The sequence below is a fragment of the Erythrolamprus reginae genome, chromosome 3 (assembly GCF_031021105.1).
Source record: "Erythrolamprus reginae isolate rEryReg1 chromosome 3, rEryReg1.hap1, whole genome shotgun sequence".
NCBI lineage: Eukaryota > Metazoa > Chordata > Lepidosauria > Squamata > Dipsadidae > Erythrolamprus > Erythrolamprus reginae.
In genome coordinates, this window is record NC_091952.1 from 100945389 (window position 1) to 100955857 (window position 10469).

Below are 10469 nucleotides of genomic sequence, written 5' to 3' on the forward strand. Positions count from 1 at the left end.
GTGTTTCTCCAACTACCTACTGTTCTTTCTATCTATCTGTCTGTCTGATTGACTGTCTGTCTCTCTCTCCCTCTCTCTCTCTCTATACTATCTATCTATCCCTACCTAGCTACCTGCCTAAAATTTCTATATGTTCCATCACACATTTACTGTGACAGCGTATGAACAAATGTTTTCTCTTACCTCCTTTTGGAGACGTTTCATGTTTTCTCTTAATTTTGTCAACAAATTGTTTTCCATCGCAAAATCAGTAATGGAAACTAGAAGACAAAGTAATAGGTGAGAATGCAGAACAGCCTTGACATTTTTATTTCCAAAATTGGAATCTAGACTTGAGAGACAGTGTCCAGAATAGCACATAATTTTAAAATTATATTTGCCCTCTAATTCCTCTACTCTGATCCTTTAGGTAAGGTGACCAGATGTCCCACTTTTGGGCAGGACAGTCCCAATTTTTAACAATTTGTCCCACATCCCGCAGCATTTTTTAAAAGTCCTGATTTTTTTTTTTACTTCCAACTTGACATCGCATCATGGCAGGGCAGCCTCCAGTGAACTCCAGGGCTGTTCTCTGCTTTTGACCTTTTTTGGTTGCAGCTTGGAGAGCCTCCACAACTTAAAGAGGAACTTCCCGTGTATCTGTGGTGATCCCCCAGAAAGCGAGAAATACCCTCAGGACCACAGCTGATGCAGCTGCCTGACACTTAAAAGGGAAGCAAGAAATAACAGCCAAAATAAGCCAAATAAGGGACTAAAACGATGGGGATTGCGGATTTGTGGAAAGGTTCGGAGTAAGAGGTGGTAATAGTAGAATGACTTGGAGAGAGGAGCCCTTGATGCTGTCTGGTTGGATTTGTTTGATTGTATTTGATTTGATCGGGGCAAGGCAGCAGTCATTGCATTTCATCAGGAACAGTGAGGACTTGAAAGATGGGCGAGGAGAAAGAGTTGAAGTGGCGGATGGGTGATTGGAGATCGGAAATCGGAGATAGGAGACCAGCCACAGACTCCCTCCTCCTAATACCAGATTTAGACCTACTTGGGAATCATTCCGGATGAGCTGTTTGAATAGCAAAGGGCACGGTGGTTTTTTTGAATGTATATGAAGTTTTGTGCAAGTTGAAAGAACTTAGAAGACTTAGAGGTGACTAGGCAAACCGGAAGCCCCACGCTGAAAATAAAGGGAGTATCACCAGCTCAGCGGGTTTATTAATTTGGATATAAACGGATTAGAACTATAAGCAACTTGATGACCAATAAGGAACATTGTTGAATTAATTTAGGATTGGGTCAGACTGATACATTAATTAGAAGACAATTGGGTTCTTAACTAACTTAACTTAACTTAAGTTAACTTCTTAACTTAACATCTTGAATCTCCAATGACCTACGCCAGGGTCCTCTTTGTGGACTTCAGTTCAGCATTCAATACCATCGTACCGGACATTCTCTTAACCAAACTAAATCAGCTAGCGGTACCTGAACACACTTGTAAGTGGATCACAAGCTTCCTAACAGACAGGAAGCAGCAGGTGAAGCTAGGAAAAATCACATCAGATATATGTACAATTAGCACAGGTGCCCCCCAAGGCTGTGTACTCTCACCACTTCTCTATTCTCTATACACTAATGACTGCATCTCATACGATCCATCTGTTAAACTACTGAAGTTTGCAGATGATACAACAGTGATCGGACTCATTCGAGACAATGATGAATCCGCATACAGACGGGAAGTTTAACAACTATCCTTGTGGTGTGACCAGAACAATGTAGAACTGAACACACTCAAAACCGTAGAAATGGTGGTAGACTTTAAGAGAAACCCTTCCACCCTTCCACCTCTCACAATACTAGACAACACAGTATCAACAGTAGAGACCTTCAAATTTCTAGGTTCTATCATATCTCAAGACCTAAAATGGTCACCTAACATCAAAAACATCATCAAAAAAGCACAACAAAGAATGTTCTTTCTGCGCCAGCTCAGGAAGCTCAAACTGCCCAAGGAGCTGCTGATTCAGTTCTACAGAGGAATCATTGAGTCTGTCATCTGCACCTCTATAACTGTCTGGTTTGGTGCTGCAACCCAACAGGACCGACACAGACTTCAGAGGATAATCAGAATTGCAGAAAAAACAATTGCTGCCAATCTGCCTTCCATTGAGGACCTGTATACTGCACGAGCCAAAAAGAGGGCGGGTAAAATATTTACTGACCCCTCGCATCCTGGACACAAATTGTTTCAACTCCTACCCTCAAAATGTCGCTACAGAGTACTGCACACCAAGACAACTAGACACAAGAACAGTTTTTTCCCGAACGCCATCACTCTACTAAACAAATAATTCCCTCAAAACTGTCAGACTTTCTACTAAATCTGCACTTCTATTCTACTAGTTTTTCTCATTATTCCTATCACCCATTTCCTCCCATGTTGACTGTATGACTATAACTTCTATTCTACTATTCTACTCTATTCTATTCTACTAGTTTTTCTCATTATTCCTATCACCCATTTCCTCCCATGTTGACTGTATGACTGTAACTTGTTGCGTATATCCTAAGATTTTTATTAATATTGCTTCTTCATTGCTTATTTGACCCCTGTGACAATCATTAATTGTTGTATCACATGATTCTTAACAAATGTATATTTTATTTTATGTACGTTGAGAGCATATGCATCAAGACAAATTCCTTGTGTGTCCAATCACACTTGGCCAATAAAAATTCTATTCTATTCTATTCTATTCTATTCTATTCTATTAATAACATTAAGAGTTCAAAACTGATCTTATTTAATAATCAATATAAAACTGTCTAGGTATATCCTAATTCCTATTTCTCTGTTTCCTCTTCTGATATTCATTTAAAATTGACTCCCTATTAAATATAGAGTTAATATAAATACAGTACTGATCAAACCTAATTAATCAAAATTACTTAACTATTTATTGGCTACTTTATTTAACATTGCTTTGTAAATGAACTGTCATTGATTGATTTGCTTTATTACTTACTATAGTGATAGATTGCTTGCTTGTTATTATTGTTAGATCTTTAAATTTTAATTACATTAACTATTCAATATTAGAGAGGCAGAGATATTAATAGACAAACCTGACACATAGCAACTCTTTTTTGAAATAGTTTAAATAAATATAATAGAAGTATATGGTTAATTGGAGTTATATTCTTGTTATACTTAAATTAAAATATTTAATTTAAAACTGGCTTTTTGCCAGTTTTGGATTAGAATGTAGTAAAATGTTGATGTCTTCAGCGACTACATTCCAATCCATGGTAAGGATGCAGCAATCAATCAATCAAAGTTACGAAAAGATGACAGAAAACATGGAAGATATGAGGGGTAATATTAAAAGAGTAGAGGATAGAGTAGTCAAAATGGATGGGAAAATAGAGTCTATTCAATTAACATTATCAAAGAATGAGCAAAAAATGAAAGAAATAGAAGAGAAGAGTGAAAAGATGGAGGCAAAAATGCAAGAAACAGAAACTAACAGGTTGACAACTATTAAAAATATGGAAGAAGCTTTACTTAGCATGGAACTTGAAAATACTGCTTTGTTTCTGAGGTTCCAGAACATACAGGAAAATAAAGAAGAAAATATTGTAAAAATAATGGCTGTTCTCCAGTGCTACTGGAAGGAGAGTCCAACATGGGTTAAAATCCAATCCTATTGGTAGAGACTGAGTTAATTTAAATAATTAGCAGGCACCGCCTCTAGTAGCCCCCAAGAGCTCAGTTTTAAAGACTCAGTCCAAATGTAGAGACTGTAGTTTTTGTCTACTGAGTTTAAAATGTGTTTTAAATGGTTTAAAATGTGTTTAAAGTAATAAATTGTGTATGTTTAATTTTTTTCTCTTTTTGTCTTTGCTACAGGTTATGAAAATTCTTCAGAGGGGTCTCTGCCCTCCGCGGGCACCACCCCATTGAGATCTTGGGAGCCTCTTCCCTCAGAGGGTACCATGCTGATCGAGGAGCAACACAGCCTGGGGGCCCTGGCCTCCGAGGCCATACCCGGCTGCGAGCCGAAGGTGGGGGGGTCCGTCCCCCCCACTGGGAGGCTCGATGAGCGCTGAGAACCGTGGCGAGAAGCCGCTGGCAAGTTGCTAGCGCCTCTCAGCTGTTTGGCGGCCGTGCCGCCGCCGCCGATTTCGCCGCCGCCGCTGATTTCGCCACTTTTTGCCTTCCTGTCAGCGTTGCCTTGCGAGCCGGATTCCAAGGGCTGGAAGAAGCAAGCGGCTTGTCCTCACTGTGGAGAAGTAAAGTGGGCGAATGGCTAACGCCTCAGGGCGACGCCATTTTTAGGCGGTCTCTTTGCACTGCTGTCATTTAAAGGCGGGAAAGTTCCTCTCCGCCCAAATGGGCGCGAATGAACGTTGGGCTATTCTGCGTTTGCGCAAGCCCCTATTTTGACAGCAACTATTTGAGCCGAATGAGAGGAGAGAACGGTTGCTGGCTTATTCTGTTGGTTGATCAATAAATCTGTGAGTAGAATGGAAGATCACGCCGCTCCGGAGGCGGTGTCTTCTCCTGCTGCAAGTTCCAAGGAAAAGGTCAAGGCCAAGGCCAAAGATAAGGAATCTGAGCTTCAGGGGGTAATTTGCATACTCCTGGTGCATGCTGGGAAGAAGCTAAAAGCTCACCGCGAGGCAAAAGAACACTGGGTTTGCTGACCAGGGAAGCAGAGGAACTCACCACCCAGGAATCTGAGCTTCAGGGGGTAATTTGCATACTCCTGGTGCATGCTGGGAAGAAGCTAAAAGCTCACCGCAAGGCAAAAGAACACCGGGTTTGCTGACCAGGGAAGCAGAGGAAATCACCAACCCAGCAACAAGAGCAGACATGTCACCTCTGCACTCTCCCGCACCCACCCTGCAACCTACCACACACATAAAGAACAACACAGAGAGAGAGAGAGAAGATACACCAACCATGCACACAGAAGTCAAGCATAGAATGAAGACGGAACAAGCATAGATGAAGACGAACAAGCATAGATGAAGACGGAACTGAATCCATGGTGTGCTGCAGTTTGTGCTCCATGTACTCACTCCTCCCCTCAAACCTCCCAAACTTTACCTGCAACAAATGCAAACTCATCCAGCTACTTGAGGAAAAAATCGAAAACCTAGAGAAAAACCTAACAACCCTGAAGCACCAACACCACAATGAGAAAATCCATCAGACTCCCAACAAAACCAACACCCCAGAGGAGCTAAGCCGAATCCACGCCCCAGAAGCAGTAAATAGCTGGACACACATCACCCTAAGACGAAAAAACAAGCCTCCACCAACTCCAACCCTCCTCCTCCCAACCCCACTGCCTACAAGCAACAAATATTTAGTACTCTCGGAACAAGAAAACCTGCAAACATCTGACAAAGAACCACCAAGAACCAAGCACAACACAACTCCACCAAAAGCCTCAACAACAGAAGCTAACCTCCCTTACCCCAAGCCAGCCAAAAAGAAAAGGAGAGTACTGGTAATTGGAGACTCAATCCTCAGGGGAACTGAGCCTCCCATCTGCAGACCAGACAACCAATCTAGAGAGGTGTGCTGCCTCCCTGGAGCTAAAATCTCTGACATAACTGAAAACCTCACCAAAATACTCAAACCCACGGACTACTACCCACTATTGGTGATTCATGCGGGAATCAACGACACAGGGAAAGACATGAACCAAATTATGAAAGACTATGACCACTTGGGCAACACAATCAGAAAAACAGGTGCTCAGGTTGTTTTTTCTTCCATCCTCCCCACTAGAGGACGACACCCCGCCAGAGAACGCAAAATCCCGCAGATAAATCACTGGCTTAAAGGATGGTGTCGCCATAAGAACTTTGGCTTCCTCGACCATGGCCTGCACTATCTCCAAGAAGGGCTTCTAGCAAGCGACGGGCTACACCTCACTAGAGCGGGGAAGAACCTCCTAGGCAACCGACTAGCTCAACTCATCAGGAGGGCTTTAAACTAGCTCTGAGAGGGGAGGGTGACCAAACTATATGACAAAACACTGAACAAAACAAGGAAGGGGAACGGGACAAGCCTACAAACAAACCTGAGAATAAAAAATTTCTACCTGCAAACAAACAGAAACATCTAAAATGCCTGTACACAAACGCACAAAGCTTCGGAAACAAACAGGATGAACTGGAATTATTAATACACAAGGGCCAATACGATCTAATTGGAATCACAGAAACCTGGTGGGACGAAACGCACGCCTGGAACACACAGATAATGGGTTACAACCTCTTCAAGAAGAACAGGTCAAACAAGAAAGGAGGAGGTGTTGCACTATACATCAAAGACCACTACACTGCCACAGAACTACATCCAACCAAAGATGATAACCCCCTAGAAATCATAAAAGAAAAAAAGAGCAACACCACAATTGGAGTATACTACAGACCACCCAATCAAACAGACACAATGGACGACCTCTTCACATGCCAACTAACAGACATATGCAACAAACACAGCACGACAATAATGGGGGACTTCAACTACCCAGACATCAACTGGAAAACTAACTCAGCACCAAGCGGAAAGTCTGCCAAATTTCTTTCCAGTCTAGCTGACAACTTTCTAACCCAAAAAGTTGAAACAGGAACCAGTGGGAATGCTATATTAGACCTAATACTAACAAACAGGGAAGAAACAATAGAGGGAACAGAAGAAGAAGGGAAACTGGGAGAGAGCGACCACGTCATCCTCAAATTCAACATAGTGCAATCACTAGCTACTATACCCAACACCACCACAGTCCCAGACTTCAGAAAAGTGGACTTTAACAAGCTCAGAGTGAACCTTGAACAATGCCCCTGGAACGAACTCTTAGAAGGAAAAACCACTCAGGAAGCCTGGGCGATCCTAAAAAACAGCATCATAGACGCCCAAAACAACGCAATCCCCATGAAAAGGAAAAACAGGAAAAGCAAAACTAAACCTGCATGGCTAAACAAAGCCCTCGCAGATGACATAAAAGGAAAAAAAGCTAAGTACAAACAATGGAAAGAAGGACTCATAACCAAAGCGGAATATCAGCAAACAGCCAATTCCTGCAAACAAAAAATAAAAACAGCAAAGGCACAATATGAACAACACCTTGCAGCGGAAGTCAAAGACAACAAAAAAAGATTCTTCCAACACATCAACAATAAGAAGAAAATCAAAGAAACAATCGTCACACTAAAAAACGAAGAGGGTAGAGAAATCACAGACAGCAATGACCAAGCACAGCTACTCAACGCCTACTTTGCATCAGTCTTCACACAAAAGGGAACCTCCCTCCAACCAATCTGCAATTTAACTGCAACAAACTGCCCCAGAACCAAACTCAACATAGACAAAAGCACAGTGAGGGACTACCTGAGGGAACTCAACGAATACAAATCACCAGGGCCAGACGGACTTCACCCCAAAGTCCTAAAAGAATTGGCAGACACCATAGCGGAACCACTCCTCCTCATCTACCAAATATCCTGGATCACTGGAGACCTACCGGAAGACTGGAAGCGAGCTGACGTAGTCCCCATCCACAAAAAAGGCAAAAAGACCGACCCAGGTAACTACAGACCAATCAGTCTGACCTCTATACCTGGAAAAATACTGGAGAAAATAATCAAAAAACAACTTACCCACTTCCTAGAAACAAACAAGGTCATATCCAATAGCCAGCACGGATTCATCAGAAACAAATCATGCCAAACCAATCTCATATCATTTTTCAACACCATAACCAAGTCAGTTGACCAACGCAACTCAGTGGACCTCATATGCTTGGACTTCAGTAAGGCTTTCGATAAAGTCGACCACAATCTCCTAATCCACAAACTAGAAAAAAATGGAGTAGACTACTACACATGTAGATGGATAAACAGTTGGCTGACCAACCGCACCCAACGAGTTGTCCTCAACGGCACCAAATCCACATGGAAAAAAGTAGACAGTGGAGTACCACAGGGCTCTGTCCTGGGTCCTGTACTCTTTAACATCTTCATCAACGACCTGGACGAGGGAATAAAAGGGGAACTAATAAAATTTGCAGATGACACTAAGCTGGCGGGGGTAGCCAACAGCCTTGAGGACAGGCTCAGAGTACAAGAAGACCTAGACAGACTATCACAGTGGGCCCATACCAACAAAATGAGGTTCAACACCGACAAATGCAGAGTCCTCCACCTCGGCAAAAGAACCCTAGACATAGATACAGCCTGGGAGATATCCCACTCAGCAGTAGTGACTGCGAAAGAGATCTTGGAGTCTTGGTGGACAATCAACTAAACATGAGTCAGCAATGTGCAGCAGCAGCCAAAAAAGCCAACTCAATCCTAAGCTGCATCAACAGAGGAATACGCTCCAAGACCAGGGAAGTACTATGCCCTGGTCAGACCCCACCTGGAGTACTGCATCCAATTTTGGTCACCTCACTACAAAAAAGACATCGAAACTCTGGAGAAAGTGCAAAAAAGAGCAACCAAAATTATTAGGGGACTCGAAACCAAGACTTACGAAAAGAGATTGAGAGAACTGGGCATGGACAGCCTAGAAAAAAGAAGGTCTAGAGGGGACATGATAGCAGTTTACAGATACTTGAGGGGTTGCCACAGTGAGGAGGGGGTCTCTTTATTCCCCAGGGCACCAGAGGGCCGGACGAGGAACAGTGGTTGGAAGCTGACCAAGGAGAGATTCAACCTGGAAATAAGGAAGAACTTCTTGACGGTCAGAGCGATCAACCAATGGAACTGCCTGCCAGGGGAGGTGGTGAACTCCCCAACTCTGGACACCTACAAGAGGAGATTGGACTTCCATTTGGCTGGGGTTCTGTAGGGTTTCCTGCTCAGGCAGGGGGTTGGACTCGATGACCTAACGGTCCCTTTCAACTCTATTAATAAATAAAAAATAAATAAATAAATAAATAAGGCCAAGACATTTCACGCCCCCTCTTCTTCCCTTAAAGAGGCGGAAAGGCGTATCAAGGCCTTGGAACAGAAGCTGGAGGCAGCTCTTCATGTTCCCCCACCCATCCCTTCACTGTCCTTGCAGCATTTGGGCTTGGTCAGACAACCCTCAATTCCTCAGTTCATCTCCAGACCTTCAGAGGCCTTATCTGAGAGGGATTGGTCTCCAGACAGGCAGACATCATCCATGCCTCAGGTTCTTCCTTCTCCAGGCCTCAGCATACCTAGGCCAGGCTCTACATCTCACTCAGTGAAGAGCATGCAAGGCCCAACAGCAACTTTCACGCCTACAGTGGTAGGGCTTCGTGTACAGCCAGAGGCCTGGCAACAAATGTTCCCCATGCTGCAGGACATTATCACAAACACCTATTCGCAAGGAATGGCAGCTGGGGTGAATCAACATAGTCAACCAACTCGCCCATTACAATCTAGGAACTTGTGGTCTGCTCCGCCCCCCTCGGGTTTGGGGTCTTGGACTGAAGAATCTCCCTTTGAGGAAATTGAAAAGGAATATGATTTATCTGATGATGAAACGGCCCCTGAACAGCCTGTTACTGCGGGGTTGTTCAAAGCATCAGTTTTTAGAGTTCTACTCCATAAAGCCAAGCAGGCAGTAGACTTACCTGGGCCTACCAAACCTGATGAGACCACTGGCGAGGCCAAACCTTCTGTGGTGTTATTTAAGGCGCCTCAACCCGAGTCAGACCACATTCCTTCCTCGGAAATTTTCTGTCAAAGCGTGAAGCGCCCCTGGCAATACCCGGCAGCTGCTTAAGGCCCCTCAGCCATGGAGAGGAAATTTTACACCTTCGATGAGGAGGTGGAAAAGCTTTTAGAATTTCCTCCCATAGATCAGCCAGTAATGCAGCTGATTTCCAAGGCTTTAGTTCCTTCCGAGATGGGTGACAGCCTTAAACCAGAGGACAGAAAGGCTGAGGTCCTCTTGCGTAAAACGCACCAGATGGCGAGCTGGGGGTTTCGAGCGGCGGCTGCTGCATCATTTTTCAACAGGGCATCGATAGTGTGGTTGCAGGAAATGCAAGCCCGACTAGGACCAGAGGACGGCCGCCTTCGGCAAGACCTAGGTAAACTTCTGGCAGCGGCAGAATTTTCAGCTGATGCCACCCTCCACGCGGCCAAGTTTTCTGCCCGGAGTATGGCAACCACATTCTCCTCCAGGCGTCTCCTCTGGCTGAGGAACTGGCCGGCTGATTTAAAATCAAAGTGGAATCTGGCCTCATCGTCCTTTCAGGGAGATAAGCTTTTTGGGGAAGCCTTAGAGCCAGTTCTCATTGAGGACAAGGACAAAAGAAAGTCACTTCCCAAGGCTTACAGACGCCAGGAGCGCCGGGCAGGCCCTTATGCGCGCAGACAGTCCTTTCGGTGGGACACCTCTTCCAACGCAGGTCAGAACACAAGACCCTATCCTCAGAACCAATACCACCAGAATACGTTCAGAGGAGACCGTG

The 10469-nt window shown here is 44.2% G+C and overlaps 1 protein-coding gene across 1 annotated transcript in view; it reads left to right on the forward strand.

Moving 5' to 3' along the window:
- Positions 1-9775, forward strand: part of LOC139165353 (mucolipin-3-like) — a 37413-nt gene extending 27638 nt beyond the window's left edge. The window contains exons 13-14 of the mRNA XM_070748546.1: positions 3908-4062; positions 9002-9775. Of these exons, the coding sequence (XP_070604647.1) occupies positions 3908-4062; positions 9002-9775 (929 nt within the window). The remainder of the gene's footprint in view (positions 1-3907; positions 4063-9001) is intronic.
- Positions 9776-10469: the final 694 nt, after the last annotated feature.